This window comes from Bos taurus, chromosome 17, assembly GCF_002263795.3.
Source record: "Bos taurus isolate L1 Dominette 01449 registration number 42190680 breed Hereford chromosome 17, ARS-UCD2.0, whole genome shotgun sequence".
Taxonomy (NCBI): Eukaryota; Metazoa; Chordata; class Mammalia; order Artiodactyla; family Bovidae; genus Bos; species Bos taurus.
Window position 1 is genome coordinate 6,659,327 of NC_037344.1, and position 26,570 is coordinate 6,685,896.

Consider the following 26,570-nt stretch of genomic DNA (forward strand, 5'->3'; position numbering starts at 1 on the left):
TGCTCTGTTCACTGACATATTCCCAGTACCTAGAACAGCATTTGTTACGTAGCATGCACTCAATCAATACTGAATGAAAAAAAGTAAAAGAGCGAGTTACAAATGTTACCTATCCCCCAGGTTCTTGGGTTCCTTAATCAATAGAAATTGACTAGAGGCCAGACAAGAAATTTAGGCAAGGCTTTATCGGGGCCCCTCCTGTAGCAGTGGGGAGCGAGAACAAGCAACAGCTTCCCTTGCTCTTTGGCTCCCCAGTGGGGGCCAAGCTGCTTCCTGATATGGAGTGAGTCATGGGTCCAGCTGGAGGGGGATATATGTGTGTCTTGGTCCCTCAGCCATGTCCAAACTCTTTGCAATCTCATGGACTGTAGCTTGCCAGGCTCCTCTGTCCGTGGAATTCTCCAGACAAGGATACTGGAGTGGGTAGCCATTCCCTTCTCCAGGGGATCTTCCTGACCCAGGATCTGAAGCCTGATCTCCCGCATTGGCAGGCAGATTCTTTATCTTCTGAGCTGGAGGGGTAGCATGGATGTTTCCCACCCCTTAGGCGGTATTGTGTGCAGGGGCTTGTGCCATGCCCTGCTTTTGCTTGGGGCTCTTCAGAAGTGGCAGGTGGGCTCTTTGGTCTCTTAGTCTCTTTCGTCCAGAATCTGCAGCGACTGCAAATGCGTGCAGTTATTTTAGTCTCGTGCGGTTTCTTAGTTGCTTGCGGAGGGGTGTGTCCAGGTGCAGGCATTGCAGCAGAGTCCCAGGTCCCAGCCTGTCTCACAAAGAAATAGACACAAAACGATTCTCCTTTTGTTTTTCAAAATACCTGCATAATCAGGATCTTCCTGGCGGTCCGTGATTAGGACTCAGTGCTTCCACTTCCGTGGCCCAGCTTCAATCCCTGGTCGGGGAAGATCCTACAAGCCATGTGCTGCAGCCCAGAAACTCCAAAACAACAGAAATATCTAAAATGCGATATAGGAAAAAATCTGTAGACAGATACACCAAATTTTAGATAATAATGATTACTAGAGGGATGGGATTACAGGAGATTTTCTATCATATATTTCTCAATGTTTCCCATTTTTACAATAATTATTACTTTTGAAATGAAAAATAATGCTATAACAAAATAAGGGATTAAAGAATTTGGTTAGAGCTAAAAGAGCTTTGTTTATTTTCTGGGGTTATATTGTAAGAGCCTTTTCTGAAAGTTTGACATTGTTTTGACCATGTTGACTTGGGTTTTTGAACATAGACAAGACTTGCCTCACTAATGTGCTACTAATAGGTTTCCATAGAGGGGTCATCTAATTTTTTTTCCCCAGTAGCCTAATAGTAATTGTGTTATCTAGCATGCCACCTGGGGGTCTTATGTAGGTGGTAGATAAAGTAGGATTGCACTTGACTGTCCTGTCTCCCATCTCTCACTGTTAGTAGCACATGGTAGACAGATGTGAGAGCAAGTGACTAGTGAGTGGGTGCGGCTCTGGTGGCAGGTCTGAGAGTGGGGTGTCCTGAGAGCTGGGTGGAAGGGAAGGCGAGTCTCAGGGAGCTGAAAGGGCTTCTTATCCTGAGCTCAGCTTTTCATCTATCCTGAAAAGAGTTGGTCAGCACAAGGTGCTTTATTGAACAGCGGCTTGTAACAGGCCGACCACGAATGGTTGGAGTGCATTGTTTCACAGGGAGCATCTTCCCACAGGTGAGATCCAGAGGACAGGTGCCAAATACAACATGCATTCATTCTGTCTCTTGCGGAATAAAGGCAGAAGCAGCCTCATGAGGGCCCGTGTGCTGTGCAGAGGATGCGTATGCATCATACAGCATTTGATTTTATTTTTGCTAATCTATTTATTTTTAGATTTCTCATCTTTTAAAAAGTTTACGGGCATCTTTCCAAGCTACTAAAAAGAACATTTGCGTTAAAGAAAAAAAGATTGTTTCTTTCAGCAAAAAGGTTTGGTGGGAGAATTCCCTGTTGGTACAGCGATTAGGGCTCCATGCTGTCACTGCTGAGGGCCCAGATTCAGCCCCTGGTCTGGGAGTTAAGGTCCCACAAGCCACGCAGTGTGGCCAGAGCAAAAGGGGAAAAGAAGTTTGGTGGTTATGCTTTTGTTTAAAATACTCTCGCTAAGCACATACTGCCCATTTTTAAATGAATGAGTTAAGACGGAGGAATGCTCACCCATATATCCTTGCCCCAAAATTAAATATTTGAAGGGAGATGTCTTACCTTACTTCCAGGATAAAACGCTTTCCATTTCATGTTAGTGAGGTGTGGTTTTACCTGACTATTCAATCCAAGACGGCAGAGCCCCCCTGGAGGCCCTGGCGGCCCTCGGGGGAGGTTTTCTAGCACAGGCACCGGAGTGGAGGATCCAGGAGGCTTCACAGTGCGGGGAAATGGGCTCCTTGTTTGAGTTGCCCCTCATTTTCAGGGAGACACTTATAAAATGATTACACTCCCGTGAAAGATAGCTTCTACATAATTGAAGATTGTCCGGGCTCTCTCTCATCAGAGAGGAAGAAAAGCCGTATAAATTATTTACAGAGCTCCAAGTTGTTTCCTTTCATGAGCCCTGATTTTGTTTTTGTCTCTGCAAACTTGAGATTTTGTTTATCCATGAAAAGTTTTCCCTAGGGCGTGAGAAATATGACTGTTTAATTATGAATGAGGTTTTTTGTTTGAGTCCATATTAACTAAAACGTGCAAAATCAACTGTTTTTCATTAGATCCCTTTCAGCTCCCCACCAGAACAGAACCAACAAAGGAACAAGCAATTCAACCAGCACCCACCAGGAAGCCCACTGTGATTCGAATTCCAGCCAAACCGGGAAAATGTAAGCACTTCTCTGCCTCATTTATTTTTCACTCCAGGAGCTGGGGAGAAATATATGCTAATTTATCAATGTTTGCTTCTGAAATTATGTGTAATCGGCCATTTATTATTATTACTCATAGCTGAGAACATATAAAAGCAAGTTGTTTTTTCATAATTCTCTAGACAATTAGTACAGTTAATTTAGATTTTACTTCTCTTTAACATCCTTTTAGGCAGAGAGATTAGAATAATCTTAAACTCAGAATAAATGTAATATCCTATGTTAGTGCCAGTAGTAAAGACAGAGTGGAGAAGTAGTTGAAACTGATAGCAAATACAATTGTATATGTCTGTTAGGAGTATATTATTCCAGTCAGCATAATCTAAATATAGCTATGTGTGAATTGTCTGAAAGGAAATAACCAAAAGTTATAAAAAAGTAGCTATGTATAAAAAGACTTTTTAATTAGTATAACATTACATGTTTTATAAACTTCCTTACTTGATTTTTTCTGGGGGGCTGCCTTCGCGGGCTGTTAGTTCCTCAACCAGGGATCAAACCCAGGGTCTTAGCTTTGGAAGTGCAGAGCCCTAACCACTTTCACATTCTTACATGAAATTTTGGATGAGTTTTAATAAGTACTGCAAACAAAAACAAATCTGATATTATTATAAGAGAGAATCCTAGAGGGCCAAGAGAAAAAGTGTGTGAGATGTCTGTACACAAATGACAGACAGTGGGTTCCAGGTAATCACACACTTCCTCTGTGAGCCTCTTTCATTTCATTTCCTCTAACGCTTTTGCATAGCCCAGAGGCTGTCTAAGGAGACCCTGCCACTGCGTTCCTGCCAACAGCGGAGCAAGTATACCAGTCCTTCACCTGCAGCATCCCAGGGTTACGCTGTAGGCAGGCCCTGCAATGCCATGAAACCCCTTTAGCTTAGGGGTTTGACCTCTCTCTCTGTAAAATACTACCTAGAAGAATCATATTGGTTTCAGTCTCTTAATGGTTTTATTAACGAATGGCTCCAACCCAAGTAGTGAGAAGATTGAACAAAGTTGCTATGGAAAATGAGGAAGAGAGAAAGTTAACGGTACCAAAATCTAGTGGGTTTTCACTTCGTTCAGTTCGGTCACTCAGTCATGTCCTACTCTTTGTGACCTCGTGGACGTCAGCATGCCAGGCCTCCCTGTCCATCCCCAACTCCCTAAGTTTACTCAAACTCATGTCCATTGCGTCAGTGATGGCCATCCAACCATCTCATCCTCTGTCGTCCCCTTCTCTTCCCACCTTCTATCTTTCCCAGCATCAGGCTCTTTTCCAATGAGTCAGTTCTTCGCATTAGGTGGCCAAAGTATTGGAGTTTCAGCTTTGGCATCAGTCCTTCCAATGAATATTCAGGACTGATCTCCTTTCGGATGGACTGGTTGGATCTCCTTGCAGACTCTCAAGAGTCTCCTCCAGCACCACAGTTCAAAAGCATAAATTCTTCAATGCTCAGCTTTATTTATAGTCAAACTCTCACATCCTTGACTAGATGGACCTTTGTTGGCAAAGTAATGTCTCTGCTTTTTAATATGCTGTCTAGGTTGGCCAAAACTTTTCTTCCAAGAAGCAAAGGTCTTTTAATTTCATGGCTGCAGTCACCATTTGCAGTGATATTAGAGCCCCCCAAAAATAAAGTCTGTCACTGTTTCCATTGTTTCCCCAACTATTTGCCATGAAGTGAGGGGACCAGATGCCATGATCTTAGTTTTCTGAATGTTGAGCTTTAAGCCAACTTTTCACTCTCCACTTTCACTTTCATCAAGAGGCTCTTTAGTTCTTCTTTGCTTTCTGCCATAAGGGTGGTGTCATCTGGATATCTGAGGTTATTGATATTTCTCCCAGCAATCTTGATTCCAGCTTGTGCTTCATCCAGCCCAGCATTTCTCATGATGTACTCTGCATATAAGTTAAATAAGCAGAGTGACAATATACAGCCTTGACGTACTCCTTTCCTGATTTGGAACCAGTCTGTTGTTCCATGTCCAGTTCTAACTGTTGCTTCTTGACCTGCATACAGATTTCTCAGGAGGCAGGTCAGGTGGTCTGGTATTCCCATCTCTTTCAGAATTTTCCACAGTTTGTTTGTTGATCCACACAGTCAAAGGCTTTGGCATAGTCAATAAAACAAAAGTAGATGTTTTTCTGGAACTCTTTTGCTTTTTTGATGATCCAACAGATGTTAGCCATTTGAACTCTGGTTCCTCTGCCTTTTCTAAATCCAGCTTGAATGTCTGGAAGTCCATGATTCATGTACTGTTGAAGATTCGTAGGAAGTTATATAGTAGTTTTAGACTAAAGAACTGGTAATGTGTTTCTTTTGACAGCATGATATAACCCACGGATATAGCCCACGTGACAGCTCATTGGATTGTCTGCTTGCTTGCTGTTACCTTATTATAAAGTGTTTGGGATTTTAATAAGCCTTGTGAGATATAATGATAATAAATATTGTCCAAAGTTCATGTGACTTCAAGGAATACAACTTGTACATTGAAATGTATTCTCCTGTTGTGTCAGGGTCCCCAAACCCCCATGTTTGGTGATTTGCTAGGAGGACTCACAGAACTTAGCATACTGTGATTTACCAGAAGGCAAAATCTGCAGAGGGAAAAGGTGCACGGGGCAAAGTCTGGAAGAAACCAGGCACAAGCCTCTGGGAGTCCTCTCCTAGTTGGGTTGCACAGGATGTTCCTCAGTCTCCTCAGTTGTGAAATGTCAATCAAGGAAGCTCATTAGAGACTCAGTACCCAGGTGTTTTGTTGGGGGCTGTTTACATGGGCACCTGTAGAAATTCTGTTATGTACCAAAATTCCAGATTCTCAAAGGGAAGCAGGTGGTCAGCGTAAACCGTATTCTTTTGTTTTATCTGTTCTGGAAATAGTGGGAACCTTCCCCAAATCCAACTTTCTAGGCCATCAAGGGCCACGCTTATAACTCAGTCCTGAGGTGTTTATTCTTTTCTATATACTGATAAATTGGATTAGCAGTCCTGAAATCCTGAAAAAGACATATTGAAGGAGCACCTTTATTTATTCTCCTGACAAAGCTCCAGGAGCTATTAGAAAGCTGAGTTCTGTACTGCTGTATGTAAGAGAACGGAAGGGCTAGTTTCTAGAGAATTATTTCTGTTTGTATAAAAAACTAGTTCCCCAGGGACTTTCCTGGTGATCCAGGGGTTAAGACTCTGTGCTACCACTTCAAGGGACACTGATTTGATCCCTGGTAGGGAACTAAGATCTTATATGCCACAAGGCATAGCCAAAAAAAAAACAGTCCCCTCAAATTTTATTACTACAATTAGTAAGCAATGCATATATGCCGTGGAGGAAAAAAAAATAAGACTTGGTGTCTGAAAAACTTTGAATGGATAAGAAAAGAAACAAACAGCTTTGTGGTGCAAAATTCCTTCCTCTGAACCTGTCAGCTTCTTCCCCTGGAGACCTGTCTCTTCTGACTAAGATGTCCTTTCCCCAGATATCTGCATAGCTTCCTTCTTCACTGTTCTTTCAGGTCATTGCTCAAATGGCACTTTTCTCATTGAGGCCTCCGCTGACCACGTTATTTGAAATCGAAAATCTCCACCTCCCCCACGTACCCACATCAGATAATTACTACGTCCCTTACTTCCAGTAAGGTATCTCCTCTCTACTTTCAGTTCAGTTCAGTTCAGTCACTCAGCTGTGTCCGATTCTTCGCGACCCCATGAATCGCAGCACACCAGGCCTCCCTGTCCATCACCAACTCCCAGAGTTCACTCAGACTCACATCCATCGAGTCGGTGATGCCATTCAGCCATCTCATCCTCTGTCGTCCCCTTCTCCTCCTGCCCCCAATCCCTCCCAGCATCAGAGTCTTTTCCAATGAGTCAACTCTTCACATGAGGTGGCCAAAGTACTGGAGTTTCAGCTTTAGCATCATTCCTTCCAAAGAAATCCCAGGGCTGATCTCCTTTAGAATGGACTGGTTGGATCTCCTTGCAGTCCAAGGGACTCTCAAGAGTCTTCTCCAACACCACAGTTCATGTTCTTACTACTTTGTACCCTTCAGTTTTTTGTCACGACAATATATCCTAAGTGATTCATTATTTCTGTGTAAGAATAAGGAAACTACAACACAGAGAGAGTCTTCAAGATGACAACTGAGTTGGACAGTCTCTGTACGGCAGCCCTGCCTCTCACCAAGAAGGCTTGCCTGTCTCTGTATCATCGATTTCCTAGTAGCTGGCCTGGGTACTTTCCTCCTTTGTGAGTGTTTCCCTGTCTGTGAATAAAACAGGAACTCATCCTCTTGTTGGAAGTTTTTCATGTGACATGGAAGCAGACAGCGTTCATTTGAATGAGAAAGATTCCCATCTCCTTTAAATGCCTTAACCAGTAAAAGGTGGCTTCAGCCTTTAAAGTATCCTTTAAAGGATACTTTACCATCATCCTCTCTCCAAGTATTTTGCACACAGCTTTTACTTAGCTATCACAAATTAAGCCTGGTCATCTTTGTTTTCTTCTTTTTATACTAAGTTGGTACACTATCTCTGGGTTAAGGATATAATTTGAATGTAAAGATATTGCTTGTGGAAATGAGAGCAATTAAGCCCATTAATCTGGAGCTGATGAATTGGAAAGCACATTTAATTATTTGGATCGGGGGAGGGTTGGACACACCACCTATTAGGAAGCAGTAAGGCTTATTACAATGAGAATAGACTTTTGGGTTCAAAGCTGTGGTCTGACTGTTACTAGCATCAAGACCTGGATGTTTTTGTTGTTCAGTTGCTAAGTCATGTCCATCTCTTTGCTACCTCATGGATTGCAGCACGCCGGACTTTCCTGTCCTTCACCATCGCCCGCAGTTTGCTCTAACTCTTGTCCATTGAGCCAATGATGCCATGCAACTATCTCATCCTCTGTCATCCCCTTTTCCTATTGCCTTCCATCTTTCCCAACATCAGGGTCTTTTCCAATGAGTTAACTCTTTGCATCAGGTGGCCAAATATTGGAGCTTCAGCATCAGTACTTCCATTGAATATTCAAGTTTGGTTTCCTTTAGGATTGACTGGTTTGATCTCCTTGCTGTCCAAAGGACTCTCAAGAGTCTTCTCCAGCACCACAATTCAAAAGCATCAATTCTTCGGTGCTCAGTCTTCTTTATGGTCCAACTCTCACATCCATATATGACTACTGGAAAAACCATAGCTTTGACTATACAGACCTTTGTCAGCAAAGTGATGCTTCTGCTTTTTAATACACTGTCTAGCTTTGTCATAGCTTTTCTTCCAAGGAGCAGCTGTCTTTTAATTTCATGGCTGCAGTCAGCATCCATAGTGATTTTGGATTCCAAGAAAATAAAATCTGTCATTGTTTCCATTTTTTCCCCATCTATTTGCCATGAAGTAATGGGACCAGAAGCCATGATGTTAGTGTTTTGAATGTTGAGTTTTAAACCAGTTTTTTCACTCTCCTTTTCCCCTTTCATCAAGAGGCTCTTTAGCTTCTCTTTACTTTCTGCCCTTAGAGTGATACCATCTCTATACCTGAGGTTGTTGATATTTCTCCTGGTAATCTTGATTCCAGCTTGTGATTCATCTAGCCCAGCATTTCACATGATGTACCCTGCATATAAGTTAAATAAGCAGGGTGACAATATACAGCTTTGACGTACTCCTTTCCCAATTTGGAACCAGTCCGTCGTTACATGTCCGGTTCTAACTGTTGCTTCTTGTCCTGCATACAGGTTTCACAGGTGGTCTGGTATTCCCATCTCTTTAAGAATTTTCCACAGTTTGTTGTGATCCACATAGTCAAAGGCTTTAGCATAATCGATGAAGCAGAAGTAGATTTTTTCTGGAATTTCCTTGCTCTTTTCTATGATCCAGTGGATATTGGAAATTCAGCTTGTACATGTGGAAGTTCTCTGTTCATGTACTGTTGAAGCAAGACCTGGGTAGTTCATTTGTTTTCTTCTCAGCTTCAGTCTCTTCATCTGTCAAATGGACGCAATGCTATCTAGCATAGTGCTGTCTAATATGGTAGCCAATAACCACATGTGGCTACTGAGAACTTACAGTGTGGTCCATGCAACTGCAGGATTGAACTGTTTATTTAATTTTAATTAAGATTGAAGTTCAAACTGCCATAGTGGCTACTAGCTAGCAGATCTAGCACTTAGATAGATGTTGGTTAGAGAGATGCATATGGATAAAGTGCCTTAACCTAATGCCTGGTCCATAGAAGGTTCCAACAAATGCTGGCTCACTGTTGTAATTGTTTAGTGTCATTTTTACTCTTGATGAAACATTGGGTAAAACTGACTGATGGCTGCTAACCCATCGATTTTCTGAGATTTGTCAGGAAATCTTTCTCATTGCTTAGCTGTCTATTCTTTTTGTGTATGGACATTTTCTTAAGGAAGCGAGCTGCAGTCTTTCCATCCTGTGAAACCCTCGAAGACTAGAAATTACTGATTAATTATTGTTATTTTTCCAGGTTTACATGAAGAGGATCCACAGAGCCCACCTCCTCTCCCTACTGAAAAACCTATCGGAAACACCTTCAGCACAGTATCTGGAAAGCTTGGTAATGCTGACAGAACTAGAAACTTGGTAAGTGGTCATTATAGGTTGTCCTAAGCTACACACTAATTTTAAGTACTCAGCTGATGTCTAAATTATTTTACTGTTGGTCAGATAAAACCTTTATTACAAACCATTTTCTAAGCTCCATGAACTTATTTAATATTTTAAAAATTCATATAGGATAAAAGACTTAGGCTCATCATAAAATAATTTGCCCTATACCAGTATATTGTCTTTTAAAATTTTTATTATTTTTTACATTTTTGGTTGTACTGGCTCTTTGTTGTGAAAACAGATTTAATTCAGTGATCAGATTATATTTGAAATACTGAATGAATCACATCATTTTAAGGTAATCATGAGCATTTGTTCATCTGAAATTTAGGAGAAAGTTATTTTTTAATTTTAAAAATAGTGCTTTAGCATGTGCTTGTTAACAGATGGTGGTCAAAAGGTTAAATATATACACATTTTTTAAAAAATTACAACTTCAATACCATTATTCCATACTTTTTGAAATTCCTAGGTTATCTTTATAGTTTGTTTCAAAAGAAACCAGTTCTTAAAGTCTTTGAGCCAAATTTTCAGTTCAAATTTCATGATAGTTTTACATTGTGAATTAACTCTGCTTATTATACATGCAAACTGATCTAATCATCTAGTGAAGAGAAATTTCTTTGATGGATCCATTAAATTGAATTAGCCAATATCAAGTTAATGAGAGTTTCCTGTAGGCTGGATTAAAATTTAGTGATCACTTGCATTTCAAAGTACTTGGTAATAAATTTTTATTAAAACTGGGCCAAGAAAACCCAAAAGAGGATGCTAGAGCTCCTGCCATAGAGTTGTTGAATGAGGGAAATCCCATACTTCCATGGAGAAAAAGTTACTTGAGAAGGTTACTGAAGGGTAGTAGAATGGAGCGAGACGATGACGAGTGGATATACTTAGCATTCACTGAGTCGTGGGCCTTATCAACCATAACGCTCTATTAAAATGTTAAGTATTACTCCATTTGGTGTTAAGCAATCCACAGAGCAACTCCAACATAGAAAAAAAAAAGAAGAAAGAAAAGGAAGTCAGAATAAACTAAACCATCTGGAGAGGAAACTTTATTCCTAACTGTTTATACCTCACGTGACTAGCATGACAGAAATCCCGCCCTGCAGTGTTTACAGAGGGTGGGGAGGAGGAGCTCCGAGCCCCCTGTGCTGTGCGGTAAAGAATGAGTACATAATAGACACGCTGGGTCTGAAGGAAGAAGAAAGAGAAAGAGATCACAGGTTAAATGATTTGGCTGAAGTCACGCACATAGATTTCCGGGGCCAGAAATTTATGACTGAGAAATTCCTTTTGTTTTAAGAATGACAATTACTGAGTGAATTTTAGACCAGAGGCCAGAAAGCCTTCAGGTGTGGGGAAAGATCTCTGGAAAGAATGTGTCACCAGTGTGATGACCCACGTGGAGAGGGTCTTTGACAGGTAAGTCTCCTGATGAGGCGCAGAACAAAGACCCTCTACTGCTTCTCCTGCCTTAAGAGCCAGGGAATTTTCTGACTCATGACAAGATGGCTGTCCTTGCAAAATCTCAGTCCTCACTTAAACGATAAGGGACTCCAGGGTGAGAAACATCAGGAGGCAGTGGCGCCATTCTGTCACAGGAGCACACTCCTCTGTGGAAATCCAGGGTCTGCCAGCCAGCGCAGGAAGAGAGCTGGGGGACATGGCCCAGAGGGTCAAGGCGTCTCGGCTGCAGCCCAGGAGCTCTCTGATGAGTTCAGGACGGGAGAAGTGGTATCAGTGCCTGGAGAAAGAAGAGAAGGCACATCTGCAGAGGCTGCTCAGTGATTCTAGCACCCAAGAATGTGGTTTTGGAAGAAATGTCTGTCTTTTGAATATACAGCAAGAAAGGGGGGAAGGGGCTGGAATTATTTTTAAGTTGAACATAAGAAACCATCCCAAGGAAGATGAACAAACAGATGGCATCTGCGGGGCAGTACAAACAGAAACACCAACTTTGCCCAGAACTAAAATGCTTGCCCAACACATCAAAAGTCAAAGTTCAGGGGTGTCAGAGCTAGAGAAAAACTGCACAATGCCAGTACAGAGAAGCTCCCTGCATGTGTGGAATATTGAAGAACAGGAAATCCCTAATCAGTAATCTTCCAAAGACTGTCAGCAGAAGCTGTGCACAAACCCGAACTTGACCAGACGCTGAGACCGTGGCTCCTGCGGGAACCAAGCCCCTCCTCTCAGTACATGAAGTCTGTGCACTGCAGCAGTGCCTTCTGGAATGTGCCGAACAGCCCTGGAAGATTCGAGTATGCTCCCTTTTCTTCTGATTTATTTTTGCTGATAATTCAAAATTGAGAAATTAGAGAGATATTTAAGATCTCCCGTAAAGATATATAAACCACCCAGAGAAAACTGCAGCTAATATTTGGTAGAAGATTAGGATTGTGTGGTATGTCTTTATTAAAGTACATCATCTATAATTTTCTATGTCAAATTTATACATCTTTTTTTAATCTGCCCTTAATTATTAAGTAATTTTGAAGAAAAGATACAAGAGTTCCTACCTATCAGCTTGAGTGTTTTTCTCTTTGTTTCAGTTTTAAAGGTGGCCAAAGAAGTAAATGAGTTTTTCAGGTATCATAGCAAGATTTGTTGGGAAGCATATAGGCAGTGTATTTATAAGGCATGGATGATGGTTTGTAATATTGCAGGGTTTATGAGCTGGTGACTTGCTTCACTACATTAACTGAACTCATTAGTGAAACCAAGTTTTAAGGGCAAGCTTAATTTGTTTTTTAAAATGGGATTATAAAACATTGAAACATATTCAGATGATCGCAGCTATTAGCAATTAATCATTTGGCATTTAAGGAAAAGATGTAAATATTCAGTGTGAATTACAAATCACAGAAGTGAGTTTTAACTCATTTGTAAGATGAGAAGGGGGAAAAGAGGCCAAATTAGCCCAAAGATTATCAATCTGTAGCTATATCTCCTTTGCAGAAAAAAAAAAAGGAATGTCATTTTGAAGACCTAGCATTCCCCTCCCCTCAGGTGGTATTGGAAAAATATTATGTCCTGGATGTCAGTGGTCAGGGCTTAGAAAGTAGGAAAGTTGAAAAAAGAGACTCAATTAGAATTAGAAGAATTTAGTGAGGACTTTTCCCTTAAAATAAAGAATAGAAGTCTTGGCATTAAGAGCCTTTAACTTCTCATTCAACAGATGATCTGAAAAAGTTTTCCATGTTTTATATTCATTACCCAGTCCCTGGGCAATAACATGTTCAGAAAACTTATTTAATTAGCACAGTTTGAACCCCTTCTAGAGGAGTCTTCCTGTTGATCTCCACACTTCCAACTTCTCTCATCTACTTTCAGGCCAAACATTCCAACTCTCCCGCTCTTGTTTTTCACACCACGTCCTTTTGCTCTTTCCTCCAAAAATCTTCTCAGCACATCAACCCCTTTGCTCTAGTTGTATAGTTCAGTTCACTTCATTTCAGTTGCTCAGTCGTGTCGACTCTTTGTGACCCTGTGGACTGCAGCACACCAGGCTTCACTGTCCATCACCAACTGCTGATGATGCCATCCAACCATATCATCCTCTGTCATCCCCGTCTCCTCCTGCCTTCAACCTTTCCCAGCATCGGGATCTTTTCAAATGAGTCAGTTCTTCGCATCAGGTGGCCAAAGTATTGAAGTTTCAGCTTTAGCATAAGTTTTTCCAATAAATATTCAGGACTGATTTCCTTTAGGATGGACTGGTTGGATCTCCTTGCAGGGCAAGGGACTCTCAAAAATCTCCTCCAACACCACAATTCAAAAGCATCAATTCTTCAGTGCTCAGCTTTCTTTATACTCCAACTCTCACATCTATACACGACTACTGGAAAAACCATAGTCTTGACTAGATGGACCTTTGTTGGTAAAGTAATGTCTCTTCTTTTTAATATGCGGTCTAGGTTGGCCATAACTTTTCTTCCAAGGAGCAAAGGTCTTTTAATTTCATGGCTGCAGTCACCATTTGCAGTGATATTAGAGCCCCCAAAAATAAAATCTGTCACTGTTTCCATTGTTTACCCACCTATTTGCCATGAAGTGAGGGGACCAGATGCCATGATCTTCGTTTTCTGAATGTTGAGCTTTAAGCCAATTTTTTCACTCTCCACTTTCACTTTCATCAAGAGGCTCTTTAGTTCTTTGCTTCCTGCCGTAAGGGTGGTGTCATCTGCATATCTGAGGTTATTGATATTTCTCCCGGCAATCTTGATTCCAGCTTGTGCTTTATCCAGCCCTTCATTTCTCATGATATACTCTGCACATAAGTTAAATAAGCAGAGTGACAATATACAGCCTTGACGTACTCCTTTCCCGATTTGGAACCAGCTGTTGTTCCATGTCCAGTTCTAAATGTTGTTTCCTGACCTGCATACAGATTTCTCAGGAGGCAGGTCAGGTGGTCTGGTATTCCCATCTCTTTCAGAATTTTCCACAGTTTGTTTGTTGATCCACACAGTCAAAGGCTTTGGCATAGTCAATAAAACAGAAGGAGATGTTTTTCTGGAACTCTTGCTTTTTCGATGATCCAACGGATGTTGGCAATTTGATCTCTGGTTCCTCTGCCTTTTCTAAATCGAGCTTGAACATGTGGAAGTTCACGGTTCATGTACTATTAAAGCCTGGCTTGGAGAATTTTGAGCATTACTTTACTAGCGTGTGAGATGAGTGCAATTGTGCAGTAGTTTGAGCATTCTTTGGCATTGCATTTCTTTGGGATTGGAATGAAAAGTAACCTTTTCCAGCCCTGTGGCCACTGCTGAGTTTTCCAAATTTGCTGGCATATTGAGTGCAGCACTTTCACAGCATCATCTTTGAGGATTTGAAATAGCTCAACTGGAATTCTATCACCTCACTAGCTTTGTTCTTCGTGATGCTTCCTAAGGCCTACTTGACTTTACATTCCAGGATGTCTGGCTCTAGGTGAGTGATCACACCATCGTGGTTATCTGGGTTGTAAAGATCTTTTTGTACAGTTCTTCTGTGTATTCTTGCCACCTCTTCTTAATATCTTCTGCTTCCTTTAGGTCCATACCATTTCTGTTCTTTATTGTGCTCATCTTTGCATGAAATATTCCCTTGGTATCTCTAATTTTCTTGAAGAAGATATCTAGTCTTTCCCATTCTGTTGTTTTCCTCTATTTCTTTTCATTGATCCCTGAGGAAGGCTTTCTTACCTTTCCTTGCTATTCTTTGGAACTCTGCATTCAGATGCTTATATCTTTCCTTTTCTCCTTTGCCTTTTGCTTCTCTTCTTTTCACAGCTATTTGCAAGGCCTCCTCAGACAACCATTTTGCCTTTTGCACTTCTTTTTCTTGGGGATGGTCTTGATCCCTGTCTCCTGTACAATGTCACGAACGTCAGTCCATAGTTCTTTACGCACTCTGTCTATCAGATCTAGGCCCTTGAATCTATTTGTCACTTCCATTGTATAATCGTAAGAGATTTGATTTAGGCCATACCTGAATGGTCTAGTGGTTTTCCCTACTTTCTTCAATTTAAGTCTGAATTTGGCAATAAGGAGTTCATGATCTGAGCCACAGTCAGCTCCCAGTCTTGCTTTTGCTGACTGTATAGAGCTTATTCATCTTTGGCTGCAAAGAATATAATCAGTCTGATTTCATTGTTGACCATCTGGTGATGTCCATGTGTAGAGTCTTCTCTTGTGATGTTGGAAGAGGGTGTTTGCTATGACCAGTACATTCTCTTGGCAGAACTCTATTAGCCTTTGCCCTGCTTCATTCTGTACTCCAAGGCCAAATTTGCCTGTTACTCCAGGTATTTCTTGATTTTCTACTTTGCATTCCAGTCCCCTATAATGAAAAGGACATCATTTTGGGTGTTAGTTCTAGAAGGTCTTGTAAGTCTTCATAGAACCATTCAACTTCAGCTTCTTCAGCATTATTGGTTGGGGCATAGGCTTGTATTACCATGATATTGAATGGTTTGTCTTGGAAATGAACAGAGATCATTCTGTCGTTTTTGAGATTGCATCCAAGTACTGCATTTCAGACTCTTCTGTTGACTATGAGGGCTACTCCACTTCTAAGGGATTCCTGTGGTATAAGCTCTCTGCTTTCTCAAGCCTTGTCTGTTCCTACTCACATGCTCTCCTTTCAGGCCACTTCTTAAGTTTCTGTTATGTTCCCACTTCCTTCCAGTTCAAAACACATCACACAATGTGGAAACCAGCCAGTATAAGAGATTTGGCTTTTCTAGGTAAAACAAACTAATCACCACCCCACTTACTGTGTGTTTAAGCTAGGAGCACTGCATATCTTAAGTATTGTCATGGGATAAATAAATGCCATATTTAAAAAGAATTCCCTGCAGTGCCTGCTTAAGTTGGTGCTGTGTAAGCTGTCACGAGCTAAGCATCTTCCTTCCCTCCTTAGAACGTGCTGGCTGTGTCATCACCAGTGCTGTCGGGTGGGCCGTGGTCCACAGCAGCAGACCCCGGCCTCTTCCTCTCTCTCCTCAGTTGCATTGTGACAGGGACAGTGAGGACCGAGACGAGAAGACTCTTTTAATCTCCTTTCTGTAACTCAGCTACATTTCCACTTACAGATCTAGCCAAAAATTTGTCCATAATTCCTCTTGACAAGCTCTTGTTTCAGATTAACCTTAACTAAAAAGCATTCTCTGATTCTTTCAGGAATCTGACATTGCTGGTCAATCAGGAGGTTCTGGGCGAGGACCCCCAAGGTTGCCACCCAGGTAGGTAAGCATGGGAAAACCTCTAAAAAGCCAGTTAAAGAAAATCTAATGACTCCAAGACCAGACCTTTTTCCCCATGTTGTTGGCCTTCTATCTTTTTTTAGAAATAAGTCACAAAGTTCCCCAGGCCACTAGCCCACAGTCTACTTCTGACAGCAGGTTGTAGGCATCTCTGTTTCTTGTTTAGCATAATCTAACCATTCACAGAGCACACACATGAATCTCTGTTGTTGTTGTTCAGTTGCTAAGTTGTGTCCAACTCTTTTTGACCCCATGGACTGCAGCATGCCAGGCCTCCCTGTCCTTCACCATCTCCTGGAGTTTGCTCAAACTCACATCCATTGAGCTGGTATTGCTATCCTATTTTCAGAATTAGCTTTCTTTGTTTTAATCTAAATTAGAGTTTTAATAATGATTCCTAGGACATGAACATTAGAGTTTGTTTTTCCCTTCCTAATAATCTAGAAGACCCCATCACATCTACATGATATCTTATTATAAGCTTTTCATCTCAGGCGTTGGTAGAAAGTGCTTAGTTTTCTGAAACAGTCATGGTGTGTTTAAGAGCAAATGGGGCCTTAGAGAGCTCATGATAGTAAATGCTTGTTTGTCTTGAACTAATGAATCTCTAGTGCAAGATAAGAGGAAGCTGGAACATCATGGCATTTCTTCTAATAATATAATGTTTAATGCAGCAGTCATTTGCTGAAAAATAGCATACCCTGCATGTTTCAGTAAATGGTGTTACATTAGCAGAAAGCTGCGTGCGTGTGTGTGTGTGTGTGTGTGTGTGTAAGAAAGGACAAAGCAGAACTACTATCAATCAAACACTGACTCACAGCTGCCACATTGAATTTCAGGCCTGTAAATGGAAAAGTCATACCAGCTCGACAGCCTCCTCCCAAGGGGGCCCCTGAGAGACCACCTCCCCCTAAACTTCCAGCAACCAGAACATCAAATAAAAAGCTGCCTTTTAATCGGTCTTCTTCTGACATGGATCTTCAGAAAAAACCAAGTAACTTGGCACCTGGACTCTCAAAAGCCAAGAGTCAAGTCTTTAAAAATCAAGATCCAGTACTGCCCCCGCGCCCCAAACCAGGACACCCTCTCTACAGGAAGTACATGGTAAATGTAACTTTTAAAAATGGTTTTGGTCCAGAGGTTTGTCCTAAAGTATATATAAGACCCCTGTTCCTTAGAAAAAGTTGGTGAGACAAATGTGTAATTGCCCCGTGATGCTAGAGTGCTTTCGACAAGTAGGCTGTGATAAACCTAAGTCTTTAAAGCACAGTTTAGAAAAAACTGTGGAAAAGGAAGCAGGGCAGACAGGGATTGCAATGTGCTATCTGGCTTGACCAAACAGAAACTCTGAAAAACCTGACCCAGTAGATTATACTGATGGGAGTATCTGACAGATATTATATTCACATCTCAGTATAGTTTGTATCTTATATACTCTGTGTGCCTTGCCCACAGAGTAAAATTTGAAGTGAAGTGGAAGAAAGTTCTTATTAAAATGGTTTTTCCCTCATTTTCCACTTTTTAAAATCTGATTATCATGGTCCATTTAAGAGTTACCAGTTAGAAGTTTTCATCAATAATCAAGATAGTTGAGATATTAATTTTGTTCTCTCTGAATGTTTTTCTTCTCCTGTGACCTTAAGCCTTTGTCTTCGGAATTGATGTGTTCTCTCTACTTTGGTCAGGTTAACCTGATGAAATCTAGAGCAAATTAAAATGATAAGAAGCAGGAATGTTGGCACTTTTTAAACAATTGTACAACAGTAGCTCTTAACAAGAACAGCATTTATTCATTTCCTGTTGTTCTACAGTTCCATCATTGAGCTGGAAATTGTTCTCATTTTAAACCATTTAAGATTTTTTTCTCTCTTCTTAAGGGAATGATATAGACAGAAAAGAAGGAGGTAGGATATTCATATATATTCATATTTATTTAAACTGATAAAATTTTAATTGGGATAGGGTTACTTAATAAAAGCAGCAGCTGATGTGTTGAGTACTCATGAGTCAGGCATTGTTTGAAGCACTGCCTAGATCTGATAGATAGAGTGCCTGATGAACTATGGAATGAGGTTCATGACATTGTACAGGAGACAGGGATCAAGACCATCCCCATGGAAAAGAAATGCAAAAAAGCAAAATGGCTGTCTGGGGAGGCCTTACAAATAGCTGTGAAAAGAAGAGAAGTGAAAAGCAAAGGAGAAAAGGAAAGATATAAACATCTGAATGCAGAGTTCCAAAGAATAGCAAGAAGAGATAAGAAAGCCTTCTTCAGTGATCAATGCAAAGAAATAGAGGAAAACAACAGAATGGGAAAGACTAGAGATCTCTTCAAGAAAATCAGAGATACTAAAGGAAGATTTCATGCAAAGATGGGCTCAATAAAGGACAGAAATGGTATGGACCTAACAGAAGCAGAGGATATTAAGAAGAGATGGCAAGAATACACAGAAGAACTGTACAAAAAAGATCTTCATGACCCAGATAATCACGATGGTGTGATCACTGACCTAGAGCCAGACATCCTGGAATGTGAAGTCAAGTGGGCCTTAGAAAGCATCACTATGAACAAAGCTAGTGGAGGTGATGGAATTCCAGTGGAGCTATTTCAAATCCTGAAAGATGATGCTGTGAAAGTGCTGCACTCAATATGCCAGCAAATTTGGAAAACTCAGCAGTGGCCACAGGACTGGAAAAGGTCAGTTTTCATTCCAATCCCAAAGAAAGGCAATGCCAAAGAATGCTCAAACTACTGCACAATTGCACTCATCTCACATGCTAGTAAAGTAATGCTCAAAATTCTCCAAGCCAGGCTTCCAGCAATATGTGAACCATGAACTTCCTGATGTTCAAGCTGGTTTTAGAAAAGGCAGAGGAACCAGAGATCAAATTGCCAACATCCGCTGGATCATGGAAAAAGCGAGAGTTCCAGAAAAACATCTCCTTCTGCTTTTATTGACTATGCCAAAGCCTTTGACTGTGTGGATCACAATAAACTGTGGAAAATTCTGAAGAGATGGGAATACCAGACCACCTGATCTTCCTCTTGAGAAATTTGTATGCAGGTCAGGAAACAACAGTTAGAACTGGACATGGAACAACAGACTGGTTCCAAATAGGAAAAGGAGTACATCAAGGCTGTATATTGTCACCCAGTTTATTTAACTTACATGCAGAGTACATCATGAGAAACGCTGGACTGGAAGAAACACAAGCTGGAATCAAGATTGCCGGGAGAAATATCAATAACCTCAGATATGCAGATGACACCACCCTTATGGCAGAAAGTGAAGAGGAACTCAAAAGCCTCTTGATGAAAGTGAAAGAGGAGAGTGAAAAAGTTGGCTTAAAGCTCAACATTCAGAAAACGAAGATCATGGCATCCGGTCCCATCACTTCATGGGAAATACATGGGGAAACAGTGGAAACAGTGTCAGATTTTATTTTCTGGGCTCCAAAAGCACTGCAGATGGTGACTGCAGCCATGAAATTAAAAGACGCTTACTCCTTGGAAGGAAAATTGTGACCAACCTAGATAGCATATTCAAAAGCAGAGACATTACTTTGCCAACAAAGGTTCATCTAGTCAAGGCTATGGTTTTTCCTGTGGTCATGTATGGATGTGAGAGTTGGACTGTGAAGAAGGCTGAGCACTGAAGAACTGATGCTTTTGAACTGTGGTGTTGGAGAAGACTCTTGGGAGTCCCTTGGACTGTAAGGAGATCCAACCAGTCCATTCTGAAGGAGATCAGCCCTGGGATTTCTTTGGAAGGACTGATTCTAAAGCTGAAACTCCAGTACTTTGGCCACCTCATGCGAAGAGTTGACTCATTGGAAAAGACTGATGCTGGGAGGGATTGGGGGCAAGAGGAGAAGAGGACAACAGAGGATGAGATGGCTGGATGGCATCACTGACTCGATGGACATGAGTCTGAGTGAACTCCGAGAGTTGGTGATGGACAGGGAGGCCTGGCGTGCTGCAATTCATGGGGTCGCAAAGAGTCAGACACGACTGAGCGACTGATCTGATCTGATTTATTCCTCACATCAACCCTGTGAAGTGGATACTATTATTATGTCTGTTATGCAAATGAAGAAAATAGTACTCAGAGAGATTAAATGGCCTGTCCGGAATCACAAAGCCAGTGATGGTGGAGCCACGGTTTGAACCCAGATTGACTGGTCTAAGCCCATGCTCTTTAGCGTTAAGCCACACTAAGGAAACAGTGTTACAGGGCTTCCCTGGTGTCCAGTGTTAGGACTCCACACTTCGCCTGCATGGGCGTGGCTTCAATCCCTGGTTGGGGAACTAAGCTCTCACAAAGCCCAGCCGGTGTGGCCAAAAAAAGAGAAAGAAAATCATGTTACTAATTGTAAAGTCTGTACTCACATTGGCTGTTCCATGTTAAGAGCCTCACTGGGGGTATCAAATTTCGCTTATCGGTCTTAGCATAGCTATATAATGTCAATAAAGCATTTGAATAACTTAAAAGTGAAGTGAGAGTGAAAGTCTCTCAGTTGTGTCCAACTCTTTGCGACCCCATGGACTATATAGTCCATGAAATTCTCCAGGCCAGAAAAGTAAAGAAATTAATAAATCAAAATGATGATATATTAGAGTAGTATGTCTCTTTACAAAGTAACTCCTTAAACCCCCCATCTGTCCTGTGGCTGCCCCACCATTAAATTGCCCCCCAGGGTCTCTGCACCCTGGCGCTCTGACAGCTGCTGCGAGCCGCCCCACCCTCCCTGCTCCTGGGGCCGCGCCCGTGCACTGCGTGTCTTTGCTCCCTTTCCTTGCTGTACGTGAGATTGTGTGATCACATCTCCTGGGCTGACACGTGCTCATCAGCTGGAATTTACCAAGGCAGGGAGCAGAGTCCTCTGGCCAGAACAGCCGACAGACGTAAAAGCCATTCTAGGATCAGACAAGGCTGAGTGACCAGGAATGACTGAGGTCAGGCAGTGAAATGGGTTTAAATAGACACTTGCGCCAGAGAGACTGCAGGGAAAGAGATTAAAGGCAGGTAGAAGCAGCCTGTCCAGTCCCCCGTCAGCCCCTGAACTGCAGGCCGAGGCCAGTGCCGAGCATTCACCCTCCTGGTGCTCTGGGAAGCTGGTGGAGCAGGCCTTCTCGGTTGTGACTGAAGGGGCACCTTAGGCTGCCCTCAGCCCCCGAGTCCTGTGTGCTCAGCCCCAGGCCCCCGAGGACTCTGCGTGTCCTGAGAAGCGGCAGCCCCGCCAACGATCCTGAGCTTGCGGAAGCTGAGGGAAGAGTTTACCTGCTGGAAGTTACGCTGCAGGCGCGTGTGCCAAATCCCCACCTGATCGGCCTCTTAGGACACAGTTATTTGATTATGAATAATCCTTTATATTGGTTTATGTTCAAGCTGTCTGTGCCTCATGGAATTGCCAATGAAGATGTCATCCCGCAAAACCCTGGAGAACTTTCTTGTAAGGTAAAGTAGAGCTCCTTCTTTACTGACAAGTTTTTTAAAAAATTTGCTGGCCTCTGTTACTGTTTTACACATTATTAAATGCTTTAGGCTCCAAAGATTAAAATGTGGAAAAAGTAATAATGTTTTATTAAATAATAATTGCTTCAGAGAGTGGTATTGTACCTTACAGCGTGGGGACGTCCTGGTGATACTGAAGCAGGCAGAAGGTAATTACTTGGAGTGCCGGAAGGGAGACGATGCCGGCAGAGTTCACCTGTCTCAGATGAAGATCATCACGCCGCTTGATGAACATCTTAGCAGCAGACCAAATGTGAGGAATTGATACCGTACCATCCTCATATCACACATGGCAGCACATTTCATAGAACTATTAATTATAGCTCATCCTCAGGTTTTTATTAGCACGTTTATTTTAACCAGAGTAAAAATTACAGTAGCGTTTTATTCCATTTTAAGAATAAATTACTTCTAAGAGACTTGCCGCTGCCAGACTAATCACTTTGATACAGAGTGACTACCGGGTGGCTTGCCTTCCTCGTATCATGCTGACTTACAGCATCCAGGACACGTAGTCATTAATTTTCAACTGTGAGAGCTATTTACTTTTGAAATAATGTAAATACATTTACCAAAGTACTAGAGATTGGTTTTCTAGCAGAATGGATAATTATTTTAAGGAGGGCCCTATAAAGGCTGACATTAAAACACTTCCCAGTAAGATTTAAGGTGAGTATAGACCTTGTTTCTCTGATCATAGCTCATAAAATAATGAAATGAAATGTTACAACACTCTGAATTCACTATTTAGGCCTAACAAATCTGTGGAGCCTAGGAGAATACAATGATTATTGAAGGTCATTTGTTGAGCAAGAAAAATGCCATTGAACAATTTACAGAGGCATATTTTTTAAAGAGCTGCTTAGGGTACCCAGTTAAATTTTCACTGTCTTAGGTAATGTGGCGAACATGAAGAATGAGACCTATCAGTCATTAGGCCAAGTTAAAGTCTTTGGTTTGCCATCATCCTAGTTTGCATAATCTCATCCAGTTCTTCTTGGAGGGCAGTCTGTCATTTGAGGTTTGCCAAGAAACTAAAGATTCGAGTTTCAGAGAGCAGAGAAGATATGTGTTATGCTGGCCACAGCTGGAATGGTGACATTTCTGACTTCAGCCTCGTGGGGAAAGCTCTTCTGTCGCTCACTTTCTCTTTGTTTCAGGAAGCATTACCCATCTGTGACCACTGTTCTGCCTCTCTTTTGAACACGTTGGTGGGTAGCCATGGGGATTGTACTGCCGGAAAGCTTTCCTTGATGACAAACAGAAGCTGAAAAAATTACAGCTTATTCTTTGTAAACACTCACGGTTTTGTCCCTTGGAACATTACCTTCCTCATGCTTGTGCCATAGACTTGCAGAAAGGTGACCACCAGTGACCCACAGCTGGTGAAACCCAAGTGGGGCCTCTCTCAGGCTCTGGGTCATGGCTAACATTACCCTTTTCAGAAAAGTAAAACCTACTTGAAAGCCTAGTGTGAAGGTAAATATCCCTAAAACTGTGTTAGGCTCTCCCCTGCCTTAGTCAACAGAAGACATTGCACTTTATGAGTTAAGGCCGGGCTGTCCGAGCAGGGAGGCAGGGATTGTCACCTCGCGTGGCTCCCACAGCTGCGGGTCTCACTTCCCCTCCCACCACCGGAGGCAGTGATCTGACCTCTCTGAACCTCATTTTTTAAATGTGTGAAATAGATATGAGAATCCTCAGAGTTGATTATAGAATTGATTTATCGTTATGATTCCATTTATATGAAAGTTCAGAATGGGGAAATCCAGAAGGTAGATCAGTGGTTGCCCAGGGCTGGGGGAAGGTGAGGGGGAGTGATGGCCAATGGGTAGGAGGCTTCTGGAGGGATCATAAATGTGTCCTAAAGTTAGATTGTGGTGATGGTCACACAATGCTGTGAATATGCTAAAATTAGGTACACTTTAAATGCTTGAATTTTATGGCAAGTGCCTTATATCTCAAAGATCCTTAAAAAATTAAATGAGCTGATTAATTTAGGTAATTTAGCCCCTGTAAGGTGCTTAGTATAGTGAATAGTGCATAGTGAGCAAACAGCGTATATTAACTATTCTCATTACTCATTAGTATTAGCTATTATAGTCATACTAGAAGGAACTTTGAAATATGTTAGATTTTCCTCCCAGATACCCCCGCTAATGGTGTGTTCCTGCCCCTGAGTTGTTCCTGCCCCTGTGGCCAGCCCCGTTCGCCTGCCCTCTCGCCCTTCACCTGCCAGGCCAAGGTGATGAGCAGCATCAAGGGGACAGCTGTGCACAGGAGGCGGGGAAGGGGAGCGGGAGGCACAGGCTGCCTGCGGTCCCACCTCCACCCATTTGGCTGGTGTCTAGGCCTCGGGCCATCTGCAGGTCCATGTTTATGTTTGGTGTGGGGTAGGCCTCTGCCTTCACTTTTTCCAGATGTAAAGCCATCTAGCCTAACACCATTTATTGGAGCAGTCATCCCTTTGTCTACAGATGTAAATCAGAAAAAAATGAAAACCACACATATACTAAATTGGATAAATAGTAATTTTTAAAGCCCCTCCAGGCTTCACATATCTCATAGTTCCTTTACAATCCCTGAAATTCCCATTATGCCCATTTATTTAAGAAAAAGCACTAAGCAGCCTCTAAGAAAATGTCGGTGTTGCTTTGGTAAACTAACACACCAAGCTGCCTTAGCCCTTCCTGTATTACGCTGTATTACGCTCTTCCTGAGCTGTATTACTCTCAGCTGACGTGAGAGAAGGCAACGTGCCTCCACAGCTGCCTTACAGTTGATTCAGAAAAGAGTTGCGCAAAGGAGCTGCAGGGCGGACGTGGAGGGAGTGGGCCATGACCCCTGAGGTCTGAACATCATGGTCAGGAGAGGGGCAGTCCCTGATGGGCAGGGGCCATTAAAGGAAGGAAGAGATGAGAAAGGCACCAAAAAATCACTTTCATTTAAGAATCAAAGCGATTAAGTTATAATTCCAAATAATATCCATCAGTCAGACTGGATGGTGATGATGTGGATAACAACTGCTTGTCATTAAGAAACAGGCACTCTTCAAATGTGGCTTCTCCTCTGGCCAGTCTAAGCAGCTGGTTAGATGGGTAGAGAATATTGAATTCTCTTTGCTAATTTACTTAGAATTACTATTGAATAAACCATTCAGATTAAATAGAAAATCCAGGCCAGGCATGGGAGGTAGCATTGGCTTTCAAATTAGAGAAGGCATTCATTTAAGTGGTAATAAATGAAATGGATTTTACTTTTTGTGAATTATACTTTTGTAAAAGTCATTAGCTCTTTTCATTATAAAAGGCAAGAGTGTAAATTGCAGAACTTCCTTCTTTTTCCATCTTAATGAAGAGAATACTTTTAAGGTCTTGTTCTTAAGGTTTAGTCCTGATCATAGTTTATGGAAAAAGCGATCCCTGAAGGGTGAAGTAGTAAAAATGACTACCTCAGGGTAGAGTAGATGCTGCTTTAAAACACAAAAACAACCGACAAAAGCTTAAATTTAATTTCCTTTTGTTTACTCTGTCAGTTTAAGAAAAATGCTGGCTGCTGCTGCTGCTAAGTCACTTCAGTTGTGTCCGACTGCGCGGGGGCTGTCATAATTGAGATAATTCTCCTCCAGCAGGGACTCATACCTTTTCTACTTGGTCATGATTCTCTTGTTTGGCTCAACTGTGTGGTTTGCATCTTGTACTCATAATTGTGTCAAGAGGACCCCAATGAGGAAAAAAAAATGGACTCCGAGTGAATAATGAACCCAGCGTTCATCATGCGCACCGCACTCACTGCTCTGCTTCTCCCTCAGGACCCAAGCTGCCCTCAGAAGCCTGTTGACAGTGCTGCCCCTCATGCCATCGTTCTTCATGATTTCCCAGCAGGTGAGGACACAGATGATACAGTGGTAGAACCTTCGGATCCAAGATCGGGCATCCTCCCAAGGTTAACCTCTCAAGGACGTCTGTCTTCACTTTCTGTACCCATGGAGCCCTGGACTGGACAGGCCATCTTATCCATCACCCCACCTTCAGGAAGAGTTGACTGCACCCAGCCATGCCAGAAGGCTTACCTGCACACCCTTGCTTTTGATACTCCCTGTGAGAGAGAGAGGAGAGAGTGTTCCCCTTACACAGGAACAAATAGCAGCTTGCCTACCAGTTGGAAGCTGTTTAACTCTTTCCCAACATAATGAAATTAATTCAGCTTTAATAAGTGAAGTTCTTTTCTGCTAAGGGTTGTAAAACCAACGCACATAGCTCAGCTATTGCTGATGAAGTGAAAACACACATTTTTGTAATCAATTTTAAAGTACCTTTTATATCCAAGGATTCAAATAAAATAAATTCCAGATTTATTTATAACCTTTTTTTTGTCCACTTGGTAGACTGATTTTTATTTCAGTGTGAGTAAATTTATATGCTGAAGAGCAGTAGGACTCCCTTAGTATTTTGAGATTGAAATGATTTTTTAGCATGGTTGAGAATCATATGAATATTATACCGTGTCTATAAATTGTTTCGTGTTTCATTGTTAAAATATGTATTCAGCAGACGTTTATATTGGCACAGAAGAATCTCTGGCAAGTGCAATGTTTTGTGTGTGTGTGTGCTTAAACAAGCATTCCCTATCACTCAGTGCCTGGTAAATATATCTCATTTGATCTTAAAAGGGGAAACTCATAATAGCAATATCCAGAAAAAAAAATATTTTTAAAGTCAATTCAATTAGTATAATCTGTTCTCAGAATCGGCAGAACATACCGCCTTGGTGGACAGAAGTAAATGCCACTCTGTGCTCTGCTTTATTCAGCTC

At 41.8% G+C, this 26,570-nt stretch overlaps 1 protein-coding gene across 15 annotated transcripts in view; it reads left to right on the plus strand.

Annotated features, from left to right (window-relative positions):
- The window catches only part of SH3D19 (SH3 domain containing 19), a 209,590-nt gene that overhangs the window by 168,178 nt on the left and 14,842 nt on the right, over window positions 1-26,570 (plus strand). For all 15 annotated transcript variants that reach the window (XM_002694316.7, XM_005217479.5, XM_059876230.1 and 12 more), the window contains 7 exons: window positions 2,722-2,829; window positions 9,340-9,455; window positions 16,157-16,218; window positions 17,079-17,343; window positions 21,630-21,698; window positions 21,868-22,008; window positions 25,567-25,639. In XM_002694316.7, coding sequence (XP_002694362.4) covers window positions 2,722-2,829; window positions 9,340-9,455; window positions 16,157-16,218; window positions 17,079-17,343; window positions 21,630-21,698; window positions 21,868-22,008; window positions 25,567-25,639 — 834 coding nt within the window. The remainder of the gene's footprint in view (window positions 1-2,721; window positions 2,830-9,339; window positions 9,456-16,156; window positions 16,219-17,078; window positions 17,344-21,629; window positions 21,699-21,867; window positions 22,009-25,566; window positions 25,640-26,570) is intronic.